This window comes from Varroa destructor, unplaced genomic scaffold, assembly GCF_002443255.2.
Source record: "Varroa destructor unplaced genomic scaffold, Vdes_3.0 BEIS01000002.1, whole genome shotgun sequence".
Taxonomy (NCBI): Eukaryota; Metazoa; Arthropoda; class Arachnida; order Mesostigmata; family Varroidae; genus Varroa; species Varroa destructor.
Window position 1 is genome coordinate 27725867 of NW_019211455.1, and position 24164 is coordinate 27750030.

The window sequence follows — 24164 nt, forward strand, 5'->3', positions numbered from 1 at the left end:
ATTTACCTGAAATTTGATTATGGCATAAAGCATTCCGTAGAAAGAGCGAATGATATTCTTAATGTGCAAGATCAGCAGGTCGCAAGTGGTATATTTGAAAGCGTGAGCCTCGTTTATGGTGCAATCTCTTCATTTTTAGTTACTTGTCGATAAGATTGGAGTACCTCCGGCATAACGCCATGCGATTGGTTACCCTGAGCAGTCCGGCTAACTGGCACTTTCTAGTGAATGGCGTCTGCAGGGTTGCCCTGCAAAGATCATTCGTATTCAGGTGGAGAACATGGGACATGGAGCAAAAATGGAGCAGGCCAATAAAGCCTTAAACAGCGTACAAATTCTTAAAGGAAATAACAAAAATACAAACACGCGGCGGCGCCTGCATTAGCTTACAAAGCACGATCAAAAACGAAAACTTTCCCGGACCGCTTTCGTACACGACAGGAAAATCCTATCCCAGAACACGACGAAACGGGGAAATCGCTCAGGATGTCTTTACGACCTGAAGTACACTGAACACGAATAGTGGTCAGGATTCTATTACAGTTTCCAAGCGAATGCTCTTACGTCTATGTTAGTATACGTACATCTAACAATAAAAGTGTTCAAACCGATTCGTTGTCATAGCATTATACAGACATATATGCAAGATGGTGTTTCTGTGGTCATCGGCGAACCAGCGTTCATTATAAGCGGTCAGATTTGCGTCGTGTTACTATTATTATTGGTAAATTTCAATTATAGCTTTGCCGGCGAATGCAGTCAGATTTCGATTCTCGTAAAGCTCATATATTTGAAAGTTACGAACCTGATCGAGTGGTATATATAGAGTTTGAGATCAGGCACTCTGCTGCGTCGTGTGTCCATGTAAGATGCTGCAAACTTGTTCTGTTTTAACACTGTCCAGTCCTTTGCCTCGTCCATCATCTGGGACGGATCCATCGGTCCGACAAGATAATTTGAACAGTTTCCGTACAGCGGCGCGTTCGAGAAAAGGGCTTTAGGTCATAATAAACATTAATACTATATAGCACGATTTTCTCATTCGCTACATACTAGATACACACGTTATACGGAATGTGTCGATATTTTTGCTTATCAGAAAGAAAATACATAAAATAATTTTCAGATGCACTCGAACAATCTCAAGTTCGAGTTCAGGCGATTCATTGAATTCAATTTAGATTTAGAAAATTCGTACTTTTATCGCGTGTGATAAAAGCAACACAACCTAAAAGGGTCCCGTATTTCAGTCTTAATAAGCTCTCTGAAATAGAAGTAGACATTGAGTTTATTAAATCCCAAGCATGGGGTTGTCATTTCTGTATTAACTCATTTGTCAATTGTATTTTTACTCAGTTTCTTGCAAATCGGTCCCCGTTACACCATCGCCTGCATCAGGGTAAGAGTATGGAATAAAATCAACAATTTAGCAAACTCTTTTAATCCGCATATTGGTTACAGCCGTAACCTGAATCACGGGGTAACACGAGTGCCAAAGACACGAGATAATAGATACACACGTTTGTTGGCGCTCTTGTAAGAGTGTATACTATCCTTGTTTTGGATGACTATTAGGACAAGGAAAAATCAACACTGGCTCTCCAATGGACAAATGTCCTATTCGCAATCAGCAATGGTAAAGGTACAAGAGACCTCAAATGTAGTAGCGACAAAAATAATAACGATTGCACCCATATCACATAGCGTTCGTTTGTGCCGTATATTGCCTACCCCCTGGTTGTCGCATTCTTTCTCTCAGAGTCCTTCCAAGCCTGGCCTGCGATAGTTGGCAGACCCTTATTTATGACAACGGTTCACCAAACAGCTCGATTGTGCGACGAAGAAATAGTTTCTCTCCATATGCCCCATACTCTAGATAGCAACGGATCACCAAGAATAAATCCCGACGACTGCATTGCATGCCACGTCAGTCGTTGAACGTAGAACACAAAATACTATATGAATATGGAACGCAAGGTAATCAAACAAAACTAAACAATCTGTTTTTTTGTGCAAATTATTCAAGCCGATATATAACGCGTGTATGGGAAAACCTATAACTAGGGTGTTTGGATAGCTGTTTTTGTATGTGATGATAAGCTTTGTAAAGATTTGAAAGGACCGATAAACAAAAAAAACTGTCCATGATTTATTTCTAGAAAGATTTTTACATCTTACCTAAGGTATACAATACTTTGACAATAAAAGAAAATGGAAGTATTGGTCTACATTTGTTTCCGAGAGTACTAAATTACTTCAGAGCATAGATGTTCCGCCGTCGAATACAGTGAATTAAATAGTATGGAAAATAACTTTGAAGCTGTGAGGTCGTATTTGTCGCCTTAAAAAATTCTGCAAAAGTCAGATCTGAAAGCAGGTAGTGTTTTTTACACTCATAACTATGGCATTAGCTCCGTACTGTGACATAATGCTTAGCCTATACAGGTCACAAGTGTGCTGAGAGCCAGCGCATTTCCTCAGCTGTGCCTGATTTCCTAGAAATGAAACAGTTAAGCTTTGGTTTTTGATATGGCTCGCCATTTGACGAATCCCGCAGCATGCACAGGGTGCAGAACATACAAATAGAAATGACTTCGAAGTACCGATGTATTTCTTTTTTCTTTGTTTTTTTTGTACCTTCTTATGATCTATTGTGACGAGATTTCGTTGTCTTTAGGTTATCAAAGTGCGCAACACAAAACTATTGCTATAATATTTGTTTTATCTGCATTGTGTATCTGTAAGCGGAACTAGCCCACGAGTAACTGCATGTAATATAGCATTATTGGAATTTCCGAGTTGATCTAAATAACTTTTATAGCTTGCCGCAGCTGATATGGTTATTCTTATGCCATGCCTAAGCTAACCAGTAGTAATTTGTATGTAACAAATTCAAATGGACTCCTATCGTCCATATTGTTATTTCCCTCAGCGTTTTTTTTTTTGGCTTGTTGCGTAGAGGACCTGTAGTAGGCTACTCGGCATCCAGGATCGAACGAGATCCGAGGACCTATGGTCGTGGCCTGTAACGGTAAACGAACGGGCTCATGCGCGTTCCTTTTGATATAGAAGGCCAAGAAAACAACAGTTTTCGATGTGTGTACTCTCGAATTGAAAGCAAATGCCGTTTTGACTCTGATTGCCGATACTGTGTATACGTAACGGCGTAGAAAGGTCGGCCGCACATAACCACGAACAGTGTGTGCTCAAGCATCGTAACAACACGCGGGTATAACAACGACTGAAACTATTCGAATTTTTATTGGATGAAAAACGTGGCTTCAGTGTATTTCAAAGGGACTGGGGAAAAAGTAGCCTTCAGAAATGTGTGCATTTTAAAGACACATATTGTAGAATTCTATAGAGCCTGGTTATGGCTCATGCCTCAAGGGTCATTCCAACTACCGTTGTAGAATTCCTGTTTACGAATTGTGGCACGCAGAAGGCTTGCTAAGTTCCCTTCTTCGAATTCCGGTCCTGACCTGGATGCACCAACGGTTCATGTTTTGGTAAATCTGAACTCGTTCCGAGCTCGGTGCCAGGGTAACTTATTTTGACCTAGAGGACTGTGTACTGCATATATCACCTGATTGGATTTATACAGCAAAAAAGAATTTCACCCTTCTCTGGAAGTAAGTCATTAGTCTCAACTTTATAGTAGTTTCGCTAGTTGAGAAGGTTTGGTATCGCTTTGCCACTGTCCCAGTGCAGGCAACCTGGTCCCGTTCCTGCTAACGTCAACTGTGCGTAGGACTGACCGCCAGCTGAGAAAGGGTTATAGAAGAAAAATCATTCAGCTGTGTATCACTATCAATCTATTGCTGACGCTTGCGAAATAACTGTATTAGCAAGCAGCCAGGAAAATACTACGAAAGAATGCTTAAAAAAACGTTTGCTTTTTGTGAAAATTCCAGTAACCATTTTATCAAAACCCGGTTTACTATTAAGTATCGCATAGATACCGAAAACGCTCCCCGTATCATGGACTTCCTAGAACAGAGCAGGGACATTGGTAAAACTCATTGAATCAGCTGTAGCGGTTTTTCTTGGCTAAACGAAAGTGTCGGTGGATTTTTCACCTTCTTCATCCATCGCTTAATCAGATGTGTAAGTAAACTTACATGCTATTTACGTATATGTGTATATGACCGCACCACACGTGTTCTTCTCGTTTCCCCGTCTTTGCTGTTGGGTTTAGGATGCTACGACTTGGAGGAAGTTTTTACAGCTACCAGCTGTAAGCGCTAGACGGCACGAACTGATCCCTGTGTATCGTTCCGTTAAGCGTACTAACTGTGTTAGAAGCAGCAGTGATAGTGGTAGTAGTACTGGCAGTAGCAGCAGCATGAACGTATACGGAAGTCGCCTGCCGCTTCACGAACTGTTAAGCAAGCACGGTGATTCGACTGCGACGTGCTTCTCGTGAAATTGCAAGTGAAAATAATCTTTCTCCGTTCTCTTGCTGTTTTTCTCACTTTCTATCCATCCACTCTAGAGAGGCTCGATTCACCGGTCTTGCACTACACCATCATCATTACCAGCAGCGCCATTTTCGTTCACGACCCACCTTCGTATCTCGCTTGTAGCTAACTCGTTGGCTTCAGAGTTTCCTCTGCAAGAAGCACAGCTCTGAGCAACGGCGTCTATTCATCGTCGTCACAGTGTTGGCGGCAATGGAGGCTACCCACTCCACCAACACGCGCGTGTGCCTTCAGCAAATATTGTACGTGAAAACATCTCGCTTAGCTTTCTTCCGGGCGTCGTTTCTACGGGGTGCAGAGGCCTACTTTCCACAGGCAAGTCGACCGCTTACTTGCCTGCCTACCTGTCTGCTTGGCTAGGTGGGAGAACACCTATTGCTGCTTGGGCCTGCGAGCTGACAGCTACTGCGCTTCCTTGTTCCGACACATACTCGCTATTTTTCCTCTAGCCGATGCTCCCTCTTGATTTCTCAATACTACACGCTACTTATTCCCACTTACGTACTCTACACACATATATATAACGACAAAGGGACCTATCCCGCGTGGGTACCGACATCGCCGAACATATCTCAGCCTCGTCGTGGCTGCTATACGCCATAACGTTCTTTTCGAGAAACCCTCAAATAGACAGAAAGCTTTGCCAAAGTCTATATCGCGGCGTCGTCGTCTGCCACTAATATGACTTTCTGCTATGACGCGTAGGCCGTAACGACGACAACGGTTATGCCAACTTCCCTTAGAGTACCACTACTATAGCTACTTTCGTGTCTCCAGCTCGGCCTGAAAAGCATCTAGCAAAATCATCGAAATCCTGCCTCGGTAACGCTACATATAACACCAAGCGCGGTCTGTTCTCTATTTGTGTTCACATAACAACCATTGTCAATGAAAGCGGCCACTTCTTACTCCTGGCATCCTTGCAGCCCGGGGCCAACACAACAACGGGTCCTGGCCCTCGAGGCTTAACTTGAATAGCGACGTCGGGTCTAGCCGCAACTGGCGTTGCGTTCTTTACCCTTCGGGGACAGCGCGGGGAACGACTATAAGCCAGAGGGGAACAAAGAGCCTTAAAGACGGGTACACTGATAAGAAATGTTGTTATCTTCGTCTGCTATTCTCGTTTGCGTCGATAGCAGTTGGGGTCTTGGTACGAGCAGATGCAATGACTGAATCGGCGGAGCCTCATAGACAAAACTATGCCAGCGACAAAGATTACTGCACAGTCTTGGCTGCTACACGTACGACAATGATAAAAAGTGCTCTATTTAGATCTGGAATGTCTAGATACATGCATATAAGAGCACATGGAAGCTTGCAAGTGTTTGTTAAAAAAAAAAAGGAAAGCCACTGGGCAAATGAAAAGAGTCTGAAGACGTTGCTGCATTTCTCAGTTGTTGGGAAACTTATGCTTTTCTCTTTTTTTAGTTTTGCCGTTGTGGGCAGACTCGGGCCAGTCGTGGATTTGGTTCCATTGGAATCTATGAGGAACAAAATGAACCCACAAAGGCAAACTCTTTTAAGATGGACGAAAACGTAAATGCGTGCATGCTGAAACGCTCAGCATGATATGCGCCGGGGAAGCTACGCGGGGCAAGCGTTGACGTGGACGATCCATCCAACATCGTACTCATAGGAGCATTCTTGATGGAGAACAGAGAAAGAGTGGTGAGTGCACTTAAAGAGGCAGGCCAGCTAAGCTATGTTGGAAAAACAGAGTATGTCTACGACGACATGACCAAGCTGTGCACGATAAGAACGGTAGCGCGGGCTGTAGACGACAGCGGATGGTGGTCCCATTGTGGATCTTGCACCTGTCGTACATGAACGTGCTAGAATGCATACGTAGACGATAAAAAACATTGCCATAACGTAGACTATTGCGGCCTTGTAGGACACTGGCTGTAATTCAGAACACGGGATAGAATAATGACAAAAGCGTCCTCTTAGTTTTTAATGAAAATTTGAACTCTTTCTACCCGCGTATTTCGAAAAAATATATTCATAACCCATCATTTTTGTTCGGTACGCAAAAAGTCCCCGGTACTCATATTTAGCGAAATTAAAAATTAGTAAGCACATTTCTTTATTTTGGCAGCTCGTACATTCTCTTCTGCTGTAGCGCTCTGTTACAACGTGGCTGCCTATCTGAGCAGATTACATAATGTATACGTGTTCATACGGACGACGTAGTTGGAGAAATGATGCGGTTCGCTTCGTCGAAACTGTGAGTCCGGAGAGTTCTTTCTCTAAAGTCAGCTATCCCATAAAGTCAACGCACCCTTGGTTAAACCTCCCTGCCGCACGCTTTAAGTCGTAGCGACCCTTCTCCGCTCGGACACTGCTATAAAAACCAAGCATGATATGTACAAAAATATTAAGGAAACTCCCTGAGAAGTCGTCTTCCTGTTGTAAGTTCATTCCCATCCTGTCGCCTTCTTGCCCCCTCTGAGTCGGCCTTTTCCACTTGTGCAATAGAAGAAGTTCATAGCTTCTCCATGCTTGCACCTTCTTCCGTCTTTCTGTCTGCACTCACTTCGGATTTAAAGGGAAATGGACTTAGAACTTCTATAGACATAAAGCAAGAAGGCAGCAACCATCAGTGCGGAAAGTCCGCCCTAGCCAGACATGCCGGAGCAAGCGGAGTGTGCTTATCCATCAGTCAGTTACGTATGAAAAAGATTTCCTTTCTGGCCCTCACGCGGATGCCTATAGGGACATACACAGGCACGTATTGAAAGGAAATGACTATTTGATAAGGCGCCATCGCGCTGACGTCTGGGCGTTATACTTGTTAAGAGGGTTCGTAAGAAATTGGGCAATGAGATTCAAACTCAGCGCGTACGGCTGTTCTAGAATAGTTACAAATGCTGTTAAGTGTGACTCTGGCCTCTAATCATTTTTCACTGACTCACTCGGACTAGAGTCTAAATCCTCCTTAATGGTGGTTTCTATTTATCTGTATGCGTGTAACGCAATGTGGAATAAAGGGCTCGTGTAGGCAATAGGTTTATTGCACCAAAACCATATACAACAGAGGAATGATAGCAGATTTTATATAAAAAAGCAACATATAGTAATCAAATGAATGATTTCTAGATAATGCTTTATATTCATAATCTGTATTCCATTTAATACTCTAACAGGTTGCTGTTTAAGCCTCGTTAACGACATATATTGCACGACAGGCGTAATTAAATAAAACAATGATTTGAGAGACTCGAAGACCCGTTTAAACTATAGTTGTATTGAGAAATTTGCTAAAGCGTACATTATCTTTACACCGCAGAAAGGGTTCCTACGATGAGTACTTTCATTCTCTGATTTTGTTAAATGGCGACAACTTGTACGGTTAGGCATCACGTCGGAATCATAACTTCTATGTTCTCTCACTCCGGTTATTTAACTAGCAAGTTCTCTTCTGCGTCAGCTTCCTTCTCTTTCACACGACGCAATAACTTCTCGGAAATCATACGAGGTAACATGGTGATACCCCAATTGGCGTGTAGGGGGCGCCTAACCACGTGGGGGTGAATGAAGCGATCCTCCGGAACGTAAAGGGGATGACCCTGACCATTTTGGCGTCGAAAAGCGGTGCCGCGGGTGGGGTGTTTTGGGTTTTAGCGCGATCATTGGAGTAATCCCGGCAATAGCAGCAAATGGCCGTACAGTAACGCAACGATGACCGCCAAGATTTAGGCACAAGAGGAGCAGAGAAGAGCGCCTAGTTCCTATAGGGGTGTAGATGACGTGCGGTTTATACCTCCCTCCCCTTTTTCCTGCACCAAGATCCAATACGGAGACGCGCGACTAGCTGTGCAGTGCATTTTTTTCATTACATCAGTCAGTCGGTCGCTAGGATTTTGCACTTCGCCGAAATCGGGGGTCGGGGCCATGACGGAGCCGACTTACACGTCATCATACCGTCGTAGCTAGAGCAGTTTTTAGCCATGTCTGCACCCCTTTGGCTCAGTCAGTGCGACCGGCATCGCTTGAGCGTACCATTTTGTCTGCGCGCTCTCTCTCTCTCGCGGTTATAGCTGCCACCACCGTTACCGCCTTCGTTAACCCTCCGACCGAAACCCTATGCATCTAGTACGTGCGGATTGCACATTGCCTGTGTGACAACGACAACGAGTTAAGACGACGCCAGGAGTCGGAATGGTAAAAACTCGGTGACGACCATGGCGAAATAAAGCACATCGTGTTAACATGTAAGTACATTAATACATGCACTTCGCATGTACGATCGCAATATGGCGATGCGGATTATTTTTTTTAGTTACATGACAACCCAGTGAGTGTAATAAGTGTAGGACCTGAAGATGATTATCAACGTGGCTTAAATGAGTAAATAAAGGTTTTCTTTATTGGGGGGCAGATTTTGAAAAGAAACGATCTAACACTAATCAAAGAATGTCTAAGCTTCCTCAGAAGAATGATGTCTTTATACTACCTGTAAGCAGAGCAAGACATACGATGTCAGTAAAAAACGAGTGCTATTTTGCAGGGAGCCTGCTCTATGGGCAGTTTGCAATTTTGAAAAGCGGTCATTAGCTTATTACTGTTTTTGAGTAATCGCCTATTTAACTTTTATCATTATTTTTCTATCCGCCACTGACTAAGCAAACGATAGAGATTTGTCTAGTGTAAAACAATGGACAAACAGAAATACAGTCGTTCGCACATATCCTATTTTGCTTTTTTCTCAGCTATTGGTAGTAGGAAATGCACCGCACAAAAACCGTTATATTTCTCTTCGTTTCGGTTTGACCGCGGTCAATCTAACCGTGCAAATCTCCCGTATCTCTCTACACCAACGTTTCCTTAACCGCCAAACAGAAACGACGAACTTTTGGCAGTGATTCGGTCCCAGTCTTCGTCTGTGACGACTGTCACGCCGACAGCACATGCGCCTAATGCCCGAGACTAGCCATCCAGCGAGCCGCTTGGTGTCACCCATGAGCCAAGTGAAGGACTAAGAAAAGAGCAGAAAGGACGGTGATAGCAACCGCTGCGACGGCTCTCCCTACTGACACTTCACCGTCGCAGGAAGGCTCGACACAAGAAGCCAGGCAAGTTACCATGACAAATTGCCCACAAGGCCCTAGGGTCGTTTGGCTCCGATGGACGCCGAACGTGGGGTAGAGGGAGCTGCACTCCAGTTAAGCGAAGGGCTTCGGTTGGAGCACACAACGGAAGCGGGACGAGAATTAGCTTTTTCCTGTCAGGCTTGAATCTAGGCCGGTGCTGGGTAGCCTAATCGCCATCTGCTCCTCCAGCATATGCCTCTACTTCGGCTCCTGTCTGCTGTGCCCTAGTCGGCAGTATTCGCAGTGTCTACCAGAAAGGAGACCAACGCTTTTGGTATCAAACGAGCAGGTGCATTGACGAAGCAGTGAGAGGAAGACGAGCGAGAAGAGTAAGGAAAGTAAAAGAGAGAAACTTAAAAACGGAGGCCTTGAGCACGGCAGCAGTTACATAAGCTCACGGTAAACAGTGAACAAAGGAAGAAACCATCGGATATCTAACAATGGCTATTGCTGCTACTTCTTTCAAATCTAGTCTACCATAGCTATTTTGCTTATTAGTCCAAATTAGACAACTTCTATCTGACACAAAAGATTAAGCCCTGGGCAGAAATTCCTTGAACCTAAACACGTGCGTATATTACATCAGAAGATAAGTGCGAAGCCTTTTCTGATTTTGACAGTTATCAGCTTGTACCTAAATGAAAACGTGGTCGACTTTTTTTCTTTAACATATTGGAGTGTCACAGTGTGGAGCATCCATTAACAACATTGCTTTTAGTAAAAGACCTATTCGAGTCACCATGCACTTAGAATTGCTTAGATAAAGCCTACTACCTTTTGCTATAAGGGATGTGAAATTACCTGCTTCTCTTTCGGATGTCGTCAATAGCCCTTGCCTTGTTTCTCGGTAAATGAAACACGGCTGCATCAATCCGTGTAAAATCGAGCCAGCCAACTAAGAAGCATTAAAAGCTAAATGGAGATTGTGGTGGATACTTAGGAGCACTTTAAAAAACCCTAATATTAGGAGGTACTGATCCTGCAGAACCTTTGGAAATAGCGCCACTCCTTCTAAGGTCGTATCAGTATAAGGTCGAGGAAGGCCTAATATAGCCACATCAATCACTTGTTAAGTATTACTCCTTGTTTATTTGTTTTTATCGCTTAGTAAATATTTTTGTCGAACAAAGCTGGGTACGCTAGACTTTATGTAAATAATACAACTGTGTCAAAATTCAATTGGCTTTTTCAGCTACCACTAATACCCTCTCGAGTAGTTGAACCGTATGTAATTCAGTCAATCTCTTAGTTGTATTACTGCTAATATTTGCCTTCTTTAAACCTCTTTTGATTTTGTCGACGGATCTGGCGAGCAGGCTGGCATTTCCTAAGTATCAGATCACCTAACCTAAGCAAACCTTAAACCTTTTACAGAAAGGTATTTCAAAAGATTTTCTTCTACTATCAGAAGTCCTTATGCGATCGATCCCAATAAGCCTGTGCAGATATCTTTAATCAGGGCTGGAGACTCAGTACAAACGATCAACAAAGGTAGAACAAAATAAGGAATCGTTATATCATCTTTTATACCATTCGAACTTATACTGGAGGCTTGAAATGTATTTGTGATCGATTTCTTCCTATATGCACTTAATATCAGTAGGCAAACCCGTTATGACGGAGCCATCACGGTTAGCGGATGCATTAAATTCTGGATGATTTGATGATTTTGAATTTGATGAACCTCAAATTTCGATAACTGGCCTCGACTGCCGATTTTACTCGTTTACTTATTTAACTATAAGATTTGCAAGCAAACATTATATTTGTTCACTTTATAGCTCCAGCTTGTCTTAGACATCATTCAGTATACCTGTTTCTAGTCTAACATTTGCCATCATATGTAGAGGGCCACTTGTGGCATGCTAAAACCCGTTGCATTTAAAACGAGTAAAATTCGTTCATCACCTTATGCTCTAAGCTCTTTTTCCCGTTAATTTCTTTTCTCTGATCAAACTTAAAGCATTTCTATCAGCCAACATTAATTCATACGCGTTCAGACCAGCAGTCTTGTTTATTTTACCCGTCGACGAGCCGAAGGTTGGAGAATCAGTATCGTCTCAGCCGGCAGCCCTTCCTCACGTACAAGTCCTTGTCTCCCTCCCGACAAAGCGAGAGTACCAATGGACAGGATGACGAACAGCTGTACCACCAATGGCCAATGTCTGACCAACTGAAATAACCTCGGTGGCCACCCCCTGGTTGATGTGAACCAGGAATTGACGAATTTGGTCGGCCGACACGAGCTGGCAAGAGAAAGCCGTAAATATGTTGACAAAATGCTTGTTATTTGGCGGTGCCACTGCGTGGGACGCAAACCATGGAACACATCGAAGTAGGAGTTGCCCTCTACAGCTGCCTTTTCTAGCTGCCTCAAGGGCTTAACGAACAGAAAGCGCAACTCTCTTGCAGTAACTTTAGGACGACGACAACAACGACGATTTGTGCAAATTAGGCCACTCGTAACTCTCATCGGCGACATCACCGCCTCTGCAGCAGATACGGCAGACAACAACGACCCACCCGCCCGCCCTCTGAATAGCTTCCAACCAAATTAGCTTGGTTAGACGCGTACGCAGCGGCGTGCCGTTGAACGATTCTATTCCACGTCAACTACTTAACATTTAGTAGCGGGGTAGCCTGCGGTGTAGAGTCAACCCTTAGAGGTCGCTAGAATCGTCTCGTGTTGATTTGATAATATTTGTGAAGTGAAGAGCAGTTTGGCACAACATCTGTGGCTACACAATTTATGGTGGCTAAATAAACAGGCCAAGTGAAAATGAGAAAAGCCAAGCAAAATTTATCTAAGGAGAAAAAAGCCAGGGGAACAGCTGGGGCAAGCTAGAACAACTCGGCATAGCTTGCGGTAGTTAGAGTCGCCCACTTATGCCCAGATGTTCAGTTATATCTATAACGTATATGCGGTGTCGCTTGTCTTGTACCTCACACACCTCACCTATGATTTAATTTATAGTGTGAATAAGTGCATCATTAATCGATTAGCATCCGTTCAAAAATTGCTTTCCAAAAATTCACCAGTCATTTTTAGAACAGGCATACGTACCATGTATTTGTCATAGTAGTTCTCTTTGTTGGAGTCTTGGAGACTACAGATTCTTATTAGTAATAACCTATGTAGCGCTAACAACATGCATTTTCTACGGAACAGCACATGCAAAACTCAGCGTCATACAACCACAGACAGAACTGAAATAGCAGAAAATGCATATAGCATCGGCAAAACGGAGCAAGATGCACAATACGATACAACTTAATCCTACGAATCCAATGAGGCTTTAAGGTGACGGGGTGGGAGCAGGAGGGGCACTGCTTCTGTTCGACGGCTGCAAGGTGCGTGTGGTTGGTATCTGCGTTATTACGCAATGGGCAGTTAGTTCTGGGCATGCTAGCATCGGCACTTTACTCTTTCGTACGTCCAACAGCATACAATACATATTGTTAATACCGGTTTGGTTTCAACGAGAACGAAAGCTCAACGTAGTTTTCGGATGACAAATGTCACCTGAAGAACTAATGCTGACCTGACACGCTCGCCAAACTGTGTGTATTCTAGCAATATCAGCAGCCGCGTTTGTTGATGCTGCTGAAAACTCAGAAAAGTTTCGAATTCGTGTTACAACAGCGTCGAGATTGCCAACGCGGAAGATTGGTGCAACCATCGCACCATCGGCAGAACGGCCAGGAAGAAAGCTAACGGGGTTATAATTTTGATGGACCCTGATGTCGTCATGGCTTTGTGGCACCTTGCGCCTTACTTTTACTAACTAGATACACAAAGTGATATTGAAAGCCTGCTCTGCTCAAACATGTTCACATAAATACCGCTCTTATATCTCTGGCATGTAGCACCGGGTTATCATTAGCATTACCATTATTCTCTCACTATTAGTATTTAAACTATTAGCTCAGCAACTTGATGTTCGACGAACGCGATATACTTTGCAATACGAAAGCCGACTTAATCTCAGACTGAATCAAAACCTCGGCCTGCATATTTATGAAGCAGGCCTTACGTTGACCTACGAGCTGAAAAACAACGAATTCATCTACTGGTCCAAAGGTGCTCATGTGTCATGCGCTCAAGTCGATGGTCCTGTGAGGGAACATGCAGTGGACTGTTTGATTTAAATATCGCATGTGTTTTCTATACTTGCAGCGTATCCGGACGCTGCAAGATGCGTTAGCAGGTGACCCTGTCAAAACGCTAATAGGCCACCGGGCGCTTATGATGCACGATTTTCACCCCATACGTTTCTTGCTTAGCATACGCTTAACTTTCGAGCGAAGACCCTGTCATACTTGAAGCAAATAGCCGTTCGCCTTGAGAAGGTGCTTTACTGGACGGAGTCGTGTGTCGTCATTTCGAAAACTTTACCCCTGTCTGGAAGAAACACAAGTTGACCCACCTACAAATGTACAGTATATACCAACAGGCTAATCTTGTTCCGCTTTCGCTTGATGCTCTTAATATCATTTATTGCCAATTAAGTTTCTAATCATGATTTGAACTTAATTATTTCTCTACTTGGCTGCCGTACAATCGGTTAAGCTATTGAAATTCAACGATGACTTATATCTGTAGCTTTCATGTAAACAGGGATTATCTATTCCATTCTGTGCCGCATGTAAAACGCATGGTTATCAATTTTTCGTTTTAAATACGTCATGTTGTATATACGGGTGTCTTGTTATTGAACGCAAGCCGTTTATTAGGCAATAGAACATTGTCTGATTGACAATTTTCGAGTTACACGACCAGTATCGCCGTTAGACATTCCATTAGATGATTGGCTCCCAGCACAAAACGAGGTTTGTCGAGGCCCGGATTCGAACCTACACTACAACTTGTTACAAAGATCAAGAGGCAAATACGTTACCCACTTGCTTATCGCGGGGACCTGTGACCTATACGAATTGTCTCGAAGCTTAGCGCTCCGCGTCTTTTGACCCTGCTACTCTCATGTAATGTAAATTTATTTTTAATTCTCTCCCAAACTCAGATATTCTGAGCAAAGCAATGCTCACCGCTACCGTATAGAATGCCATGATCTACGTGTACTGCCATCGGCGCTGCCCAATAAAATTTTCTGCCGCCCTGAAACGGACATCTTCAAAATATACCACAAGATCCTTTTGGCTGGTTTTCGAATTGAGCGCACGTAGGACTTGTCAAACCCGGGCCTGAAGCTTACCCGTCAAGCGGGTTCCTAACAATTGCCGAGCCTTATTATAGAGGAAGACTCGAGAACACGTTTTATCGTCCGTCGTGTAGTGTTTTGTGTTTTGGTGTTGGAACACACATGTTGACTTAATCTATATTACACAGTAGTTGAAACACTGCTTGAGTATTTCTGCGGTATTAGTAATAAAATTAGCGCTTGTGATCTTAGTAGTTAACTCGTCGTCGAATATTTCGTGCTAATAATAACAAAATGTTCCCATTCAACTTCAACAATAAGGATCTGTAGACATACGCCTGGCTTCGGCTGTAAACTTAACGTTACATTCTCAAATTGAACACTCGAATGGATAACAGTGTCTAATTATTGCTCTAATTAATGGCGACCCATCTTAATTTTTGCGGTATCGATTACGTTAGTAGGTTAATTAACCCTAAAACGAAGCCTCTGTCACAAGCACTTCTGAAGCTAGTTACAGGACGTTCGCCTACAATCTCAAAATCGTACCGAGCTTGCATTTCTCGTCAGTGACCTTATATTCTTGCGTATGCGCATATCTGTATGCATCTATGACCTTCGTTGCTTACCCAAAATAATCGAGCTTCGATCCCGAGTGACAGTTACAACGACGTGATCCCATAATTGGTGGACAGTCGTGGTGAAGGGTCGTAGAGCTAACGATAGAATGGAAGGCCATGAAGTTGGCTTGCGTGGGCGGCCAGGATCGCTTTTGCTAGTCCGATTATGAAGTTGGCGTTTTTAGCATAAACATCCCACGCAGACAATCCGGCTTAGTCAACCAAGCCAAGACCCGACAGACTTCCATACAATCTAACGGTGACGATTCGTGGCCCTATCAAGCAACCAACAATCGTCGCCGTCGACGAGTATCCTATGCGATGTCAAAAAGAACGCAACAAGCTGGCGGGAAAGAGTGGAACGGCTAGCTGCTGATCTGGTAGATCCTTGGGATCGTTCTTCTTGCTCGGCAATTATTGGGCCTTTCGATGTGTTTTCCTGGTTATGGGTTGATTCTTTAAACATCGCAACACCGTTACCTTACGCTAGCTAATCCCTAAAAAGTGTAGCTACCCTTTATTCAAGTACAGGATTCATAAAATTACTGAATAGCCTTTCCGTAAGGCACAGAGGACGACATGCTGTTGACTGGCATGTTTGCGTATATGCTAATAGAAAGCTAAGTTCTCAGCTATAGAAACAATGTAGAAAGTCTGCTAGTTCATAAAAAAAAACTTAATTCAAGGGAGCACTTTTAGCATTATTTATGCAAATACTACCCACGCAACGAAGGTGCTTCTGCAGCTGCACTTGAAAAACTTCGTATGTCAGACGTGGCTAAGGCGTGTTTTTGCGCTATGGTAATATCATTAGAATCCTCCCTTTTTATAATCGAATCTCTCGGTACAGTGGTAGATTACTGCTTTATTCAAAAAGCTTAATTAAATGGGAAATATTTGTTGAATAATATATATCTGTTCATACCAATGAAGGTATGCCTTATCGGTAAATTCCGACCAGGGTGGATCATTGGAACGAACACATCTACGCTTTTGGTTTACGCTCGCACGCACGCACGCAAATAGCAAGGGCTGTTTAGGTCAGAAAATCCTCCTAAACGTTTTGTCTCCTCTAGGTCAATGATAAGAGAATGGACTTCTGGCGGACGCGAGACAGAGGATCGCTGTATTTCTTCTTTCCTTCACGATACAGAAAAGTCATTTCAGGAAAATATAAGCGCTGCTGTGTCAGGATTTCGCGCATTCATACGCTGTGTTTTCGAGGCTCAACTCCAGGTGCCCTAGCTGGCCTAACTGCCCCTGGCCCGACCGTTCTTCGCCCAGTTTTACCCTGAAAAGTTATCGTGACGTAGAAATTAGGTAACGACGTGTTTATGAGAGTGCCAAGATGAATCGCTTGCCTTGCTCACATATAGCCTATCTTAATAAACGCAGTTTACTGTTGTTATTGGCAACCATAGTTGGAACGTTGTAGCGGAGTTGGCTTTTGCTTGCCTGACGATTTGGGGACGGGAATGGAGAGGGAGGAGAGTAAGAAGCCAAAAGAGATTGACGTTCGATCAGCCACGCTTGAATGAATGCTGAGCCCTGCGCCGAAGACTTTGCTTCTGCCACTGCTGCTATGGCGTCTTCTTTTTACCCTAAGCTCGCCTGTCTGGCACTTCTTCTCAGCCGACTTGACCAGCGTGCCGCGGCGATCTGGCGATCCGGTGGTCGAGCACTCCATTCGAAAGACGAAGCTTAGTTGGCCGGCTTGGCCAACTATCTCCTTCCTAGCAACAAATGTCTCTTCTACCCGAAGGTTCCCGAGTTCATAGCGCCAGTCAAGTGCGGCGGTTTTCTCTACCTCACTCAACTGGACCGATAGAAGATGAAGCTCCAGGGAAAAAGCTAACTAGAGATTCTAGGATGATCCTCGACTATACTTAGAAAGTAATTGCTTGCGAGACAAGAACGAGAACACGGTATGGGCATTCTTCAGCTTGGCTGTAATTGTGTCTGGAAGGCCCCTGGTAGTAACTGTGAGATCGGAAAACCTAAAGACATGGAGAGGAAGAGAAACAGATCAAATCAAATCGGACTGTAGAGCGAACCGACAGACAGACAGACGCCAGTAATGACGTAGTAGTGCAATATTGACAGCGGAGAACGCTTTTACCTTAAAATTCAAAGATAAAATAGCAAAATTGCATAAGACATATAAATATCCGTTGCAGAAGTTTACCGTTTTTCGTTTGTTTGAACTTAAGGCACATCTCAACCGGCTTTAACCGGTAAATGATATAAAATAGAATATCTGAAGTTTCACAATTAGGTACTGCTCAAATGTATGTACAGCGGATTCTTCCGACGCCCCATTAACGTGGAAGTGTGTTATTATTTTTCAGCGGACCGCAAGATCTTACATCTCATCGGGGTATTATGGTACAAACGGATTCAAGTACCTTCCAGTAAATGGACAAGGTCACCTTACTACGAATGGGGTCAACGGCGCTGTGACGGTTGGTCCGCGACCCTCAACGCTGAACGCCACACAATTCAAGGGAGGTCCTCCGTTAAACGAAACTGGCGCCGGCAGTCCACAATATGTAAGCATCGACCAGGCGTCGGAAATGAGTCGGAGAGCTATTGTCGATAAAAAGAGATCCATGCTCTACGTTCAAAGGGTAAGCGTGACGGAGCCTTTGCAATCGAGGTTGCCGCCTCACTGCAAGTACAATGCAATGACGCGCATTATAATGATCACCCAGAACGGTCATATAACTATAATTGTGTATGCCGGATATTTAAGGTCCTATCTTGCTGCTCCAGACGATGAGAATTATTGCTTTTGCTGCTGATCTGTAATGCGCTATTATTAAGCTACAGCCTAAGAAGCTATCCAACGTTTACCAGATATAACTACCTGATGATTCATGCCACCACCTAGGAATATCCGGCAAAGATTGGAAAGCGTACATTAGCACGTAGCTGGCTCGCATCTTGTCAGATCAATCCCTTGGCAACAACACTGCTATTTAAAGTAAATATAGATTCTCCTTCAAATAATACTTCCAATCGCGCGTCGTAAATAATTGAAATCAGAGCTATGCATATATTTGACATTACCAATCTCTTACGACATTTTAAGTTATGACCGTCATAGATTAGAGAAGTATTCCATGATTTCGACAGCGACCGACGGCGAGTTCCCAGCCTGGCAGGTGCGAAAATATTTTCAGGCCTCTGTGATTCCTTTTCCTTTGAATTAGTATCATATAATTGACTAATTTGTTAATCACTATTTGGGGGGAAGCCCGGGATTGCTTCCTTTTGAATAACTCCTCTGCATCGATTTATACCTGACGTACATTCAAGACGTGTAGGCGACAAATAATAGCCTGTCGCTGCTGCTGATAGAGACTTGCAAGTTAACATTCCACTCCTAGGTGCAAGCCGAACGTCATCTATTACGACGTTGGAGTTAGGGCTTGCAATACTTCGTCAGCCGCACCAAAAACCACGTCGTAAAAAATTAAGCTCAAGAGCCGTAGCAAGAGTAACTTTTTGGGCAGATGTTTTGCCAAAGGTTGAAACAGCGTGTAGCTAAGACCGGCCTTCACTTAGCAGTGAAGTTCATATACAGCCTGATTCGGTATCCTCTTTGTTTTCACGGTTAGCGCTACGGTAGTCTCAGGTTCGATCTAGCAACGTATAAAGTTCTTGTAGCACAACTATGGCAAGTCAAAAGGAAATCCAGAACCTGCATTTTTACATGCTGATGGGTCATTAATTGTTGCCTGAAAGCCTGCAAAACGCCTACTGAAATCTTGCTTACTTCCGGCAACATTATCAGCGGAAGGCGCCGATCGGTCCGTTGTATCGGTCGGATCCACAAAGTTCTAATGGACGCCAAAGCGGCGGAAAGAGCAGCGGACGCAGCATAGAGAGCAGCCTTTCGGGTCACGCAAATTTAGCGGTGTTGGTCACTCCTAAGGATGATGGCGGTTCTGACAATCGATTCCATTGTACGCGCCCCGTAACGTCGTTCCTCTCCTGTTCGTACTACTTCCCAGTACTACGTGGCCAATCAGTCATGCTGGCAGCTCTCTCTGATCCATCGTGGTCCCCTTCCGAGCTCTTGTCGGACTTCCAACAGAGCGCAAGCCGCCATGCTTCCTCGATGTAACTGGTGCTAGCAGCAGCAGCAGCAATAGGATAAATTTAACTTAGATAATGCACTGTAATTAGTATACGACGAACAGGCACGAGCACATATATAAACAACTACATACACATGCATGGAATTACGCATTCAGACCGAGATCTATGGCCACTCATATCCTCGTCATGATCGGCTGGTCGTTGTCGGATAATCGTTCGTCAGAATCTGTTGAAATCTCAGGTTTTTAACTCCCTGTTCCTATTCTTATCCCAACTGTCTAGCCATTGGGTCTACGTAAAAGCAATACCGCCTCTCTCATTTGATCGACGAGGCAGCGTGTGATGTGAACGGGGATGGCGTGACCCGTCGCACTATTGGAACAAGGGTGTTCGCTCTCACCTCGACCACAGCAGCAGTAGCACAACGCCGATAGTCACCAATGACGATCGGAGCCGCGCTCTATTTGAATTCTAGATCGGTGGCTAAAAATGTGAAATTTTGTCTGACCAAAAAAGAAACGGTCAAGCATGGGTCATTAGAATCGCAAATCATTCTATGCCCCTGCCCATAGAGCTCTGTTTCCCACCAGTAACATGCGATTTACATAACGAGTCTTCGCGCTTGCAGAAAAGCGAAGCCTGAATTACTCACTTCGCTATGTATGATTGATATGTACTTAATCTCTAAAAATCGGTGTACCCCGACGCAATGCCTACAGTAACCCTGTACCATAATCATTATTTGCGTTTTACCTTTAAGAGATCATAGCTGCTATTATATAGCTGACTATATCGTAAAAGTCGTATCATATAATCTGTCCTATTTATACAGAAGCAACCAGATATGTGTAAACCAAGAGCTGGTATACCTACGACGCTGAGAAGCATCCAACGTTGTCTGGGACGGCTCATTACGAAATTGTATGGTCTAAATAAGTACAATGAGCTGAAACAATACTCATTGGCAGTAGCGAATATAAAGCCCAACCATATATATATATAAAGCTCGACAAGTTCTTCTAACTGTACCGCTTCCGTTACGAATATATGCTTTAATATGTTTTCGAATATCGTCTTATGTTTAGTACCTTTATGGTCATTTTATTTCATTAGTTTAATCCGAAACGGCAACGATGCAGGCCAACGATGCCGAGATGCTTTTTTGTTGCTACAAAAAACAATCAGATCTTCCGGAACACCCTCGCAGTTTCGCTTACATAGCTAGATAACGTATGTGTTTTTGAGTATATCGCTAGGCGCTGCATTAACCGGTATTACCCTACCGATCAATCGATGTGCGCCCGTAACTAAATGGATGTGAGCGTCATTTTCTTAATAGAGTCAATACACAAATCTCTTCGACGACCTTTTGCAACGCTACCTACTTGTTTTCGTAGCAGTGTTACTTCATCGGACAGCTAAATACATGAGGGTAGCATTACCATAACGATTATTTGCTATCTCGGAAAGCAGGCTGTGATACTACTGTTAGTTCTCTTAGGCCAGTGGGTCGAGTGGGGGTGCTACTGCCGTATGATTTTGTTTCTGCGGTTCAGAGGGCAGTGCTCAATCGAAGTGGCCGGCCTATTTCAGATACGAAAGGATCGATTCTAGCGCATCGATGTGCTGTACTGTTTTGCAACACGATTCACAGTCCTTCCGACCAATGAGTCCAAAAAAAAAAAGTGAGAACGACGATGAAGCTTATTAAACAATCATTTCATACCGAAACGATATTAACGGTTATTATGCGGCAGAGGAAGTTTTGCAAGCGTCTGTTTATCTCTAGAGGTTATCTTATGGTCGTCTAGGTTGATTTACAGCGCAACAATATGGCATTTGCTCTAAACTGTAATATCTAATTGGAAGAACAGAAAAAAGAATACGGAAAACATAACGTATTTCTCTATAAAAAAAGAAATTACTTTTCGATAACATTGAACCATCATTTTAGATAAAATACGAATAAAGTAATTACGAACTTAATGCTTTTTTATGGTGGCCTTCTAATTTAGTGGCCTATGCGCCCATTGAAAAGAACCAGCAGTATAAGAAGATCCTTTAAACAGAAATTGTGGTCTAGAATAAATACAGTTGCATAATCTATTACTTAGAGACAACATTACATTATTTACTATTTAAATTATACTTTCCTTATATACTTATTAGTGTTGAACGTGGCATACGGTTGACTAATAGGTTCATGATCGATGTGCTCGTATTTATGCTTATGACGTAATTCCTAGTGTCAAATTTACGCGGTTTTTGCGATCGTTTAAATTACAACATTTACCAAATGTATTGCTGTGGAAAGGGCTAACATCGTAGGGCTAAACGCATTTAATATAATTTCATTGGAGAGTGCTCTATTCAAGAAATACGAATCAATTTTAGCCGCCCCCTTCCCTCCTTCTTCCCTCTAAGCTTTGTTATGTGAAAGGGCGAAAGCAAGCGCCCTCCCACGGACGCCGGGCCAAACTATTCCTGAGAGCGCCAACTTTACACGCCGATAAAGCGCAATAATCAGGCACAGTTCACTGCTTGTTCAGGCGGTAGAGCATGGCATAGTTAAATGTAGCGCAACAGTTCTGCCAGAGTTGATGTCTACTCGTTCGGCGCAGAAAATCTATTGTCTCAAAATCTGACCCAGTCAGGATCATCAGTAACTGTCACTTGGCTAATGATGAAGGATTTGAGGTTTGCTAACGTGCTTTTATGTAATTTGTATTTCAGACAACGTCCGGTACAAATGACTCGGGCATTGGACGAAGCTCGGGTCGCGAACTAAGTGACGAAAGTTTCTCGCGACACCAGCTAACGTATGCTAACGTTCACAAATCGTCAAAGCCTTTGTATCCATCAATTCTTCATCCGGCGTTACAGGAACAACTGTCGTTAAGCGCATTGTCTTCGCCGGGTGGATGTCGCGTCCCTCGACGGGCCTCGTCTAACCAGATTGCCCAAGCCCCACGAGGCACAGGTACCCCTCAGCGATCCACGAGCCAACGGTTTGATCCGACTGGCGCGAAAGCCTCGCTTATGATAAACAATCAAAATGGCCAACATCAGCCGCCCGTGCCTATACACCGAGATCACGCGAGGAGGTAAAAATTGACTACATATGTTGGCACTGAGTAACTTGTGGAAAGTACTGCTCGAATAGTGAACGAGCAGACAGTACGATCTAAAATATCTTAAACGTGTGCGTAAATATATGTAGAGCCTGACAATAAGAACATATATACACATTCGACGTGATCCATTATAATGTAACGAACCCTTTTTTTTTTATAAGATCTTTTATAAGATCCGCCTAACCTGATAAAGGACAAAGATAAGAGGCCAATAAGACAAATGGCCAAAATTACTTTTTTTGTATTTGCAATATCCACTAATTGCTTACCAGTTTCAGAAGTTCGTACCTGTCAAACGAATCATCGGAAACGGGATCTGACGAAAATAATGCAGATTCGACACTCGCCCGTGAAATGGCTCTTCTTAAGCTGGAACTAGAAATGGTTCGACTAGAGTGCGAATCAATTATGCGACAACAGGCTCGAGCAAACTCCTATTCACATCTCAATAAACAGCACTGTAATGGTATGATAGGCCATATATAAGGACACGTTCCTTTTTTGTTCTTGTCCTCCCATTGTAACCTCTAAATTCTAATGTAATTTCCAACATTCGGGGACCTAATTAAGAAACCATCTTTATTGGTGTTAGAAATTAGTGGAACTATTATTTCATGTTAACTTCTGAGACAGGAACGTATCGACAACTTAGCTCTCTACCAACTCCACAAGCCGCAGTCTTCCGATAATGTCGTCGCCGGATACCATGCGTGTGCATAAATTTTTGTCAATCGCTGAAACAGTTTTCTCACTTATCCATTGAAAAACTAGTTTCTATAAGTTACTTATTGCTCTGACTGCGTGAAAAATCGTCTCCACATTTGCCTTTACTTAAGCCTTGCTTCCTTCTTCTTGAAGCTCCCTAATCACCTTAACGTTTTTTCATTTATGTATTTTTTTATTTATGGAAAAAAGATACAAAGCGTTAGCCCTGGTAAACGTGGAAGTTAAGGCAGCACAGAAGTGGTACGCGAGCCGTTGCATTGTCATGGTAACAAAAAAAAAGCCATAACTTTTTCTTGTTCCAAAATCCAAGCCTATCCTCACGTATGGCATAGGCAATTTTCTTAAAGCTCCTTGGCAATACTCCTTGGTAAAACTACAACCACTCAGTATGAATGCCAAGTGTAGAACTTGCCGACAGTTGAAAAAACGGTGGCAAGAGGCTTGTATCTTTTAACTGTTCTTGGCCTAGAATAGCCTCCTAGAAGATACTCTGACAGCCATGCTTTTGTCCTTTGTTTTGGCCATACGCGTCTACCCAGGTCTTGTCACCTATAACGACACGATGAAGCAAATCTAACTCCTGTTTAAGTGTGAAAGTGTTCCGACACAGCAGTTATTGATGAGCCTGTACTTGCTCGTAAATTCTTGAGGGGATTCAGAGGTCCTGCACTTTCCGCGTTCAAGTTGTGACAGGCCGTTCGGAGCCTGGTATAAGGCGTTGTTTTCAAGACCCTCTCCACTGTACCAAAACACTGGTATTACTTACTGACTCACGGCTTAGTCACCAAAAGCTTTTTGTGGTATTGACACCGCCGATCCGCACTCAGTTTTGTTTTCGATACAGAAC

General features: G+C 43.4%; 1 protein-coding gene and 1 long non-coding RNA gene across 11 annotated transcripts in view; one reads left to right on the forward strand and one right to left on the reverse strand.

The window, feature by feature from the left end:
* LOC111243940 (uncharacterized) overlaps window positions 1-24164 on the forward strand; it is a 253678-nt gene that overhangs the window by 219441 nt on the left and 10073 nt on the right. For 5 of the 8 annotated variants that reach the window (XM_086979970.1, XM_022790311.2, XM_086979971.1 and 2 more), the window contains 3 exons: window positions 17702-17980; window positions 22191-22561; window positions 22864-23057. In XM_086979970.1, coding sequence (XP_086836096.1) covers window positions 17702-17980; window positions 22191-22561; window positions 22864-23057 — 844 coding nt within the window. Of the gene's footprint in view, window positions 1-7774; window positions 8696-17701; window positions 17981-22190; window positions 22562-22863; window positions 23058-24164 lie in introns of those variants that run through there. The other 3 variants (XM_086979972.1, XM_022790312.2, XM_022790313.2) reach the window with 3 other exon arrangements.
* Window positions 1-24164, reverse strand: part of LOC147757617 (uncharacterized) — a 33681-nt gene that overhangs the window by 2281 nt on the left and 7236 nt on the right. The window contains exons 1-3 of one of the 3 annotated variants that reach the window (XR_015320976.1): window positions 4122-4897; window positions 806-995; window positions 7-248 (exon numbers count right to left, since the gene is read on the reverse strand). The exons of 1 other annotated variant lie outside the window; for it this stretch is intronic. This is a non-coding gene — a long non-coding RNA (uncharacterized LOC147757617). Of the gene's footprint in view, window positions 1-6; window positions 249-805; window positions 996-4121; window positions 4898-24164 lie in introns of those variants that run through there. One more of the 3 variants, XR_015320977.1, reaches the window with a different exon arrangement.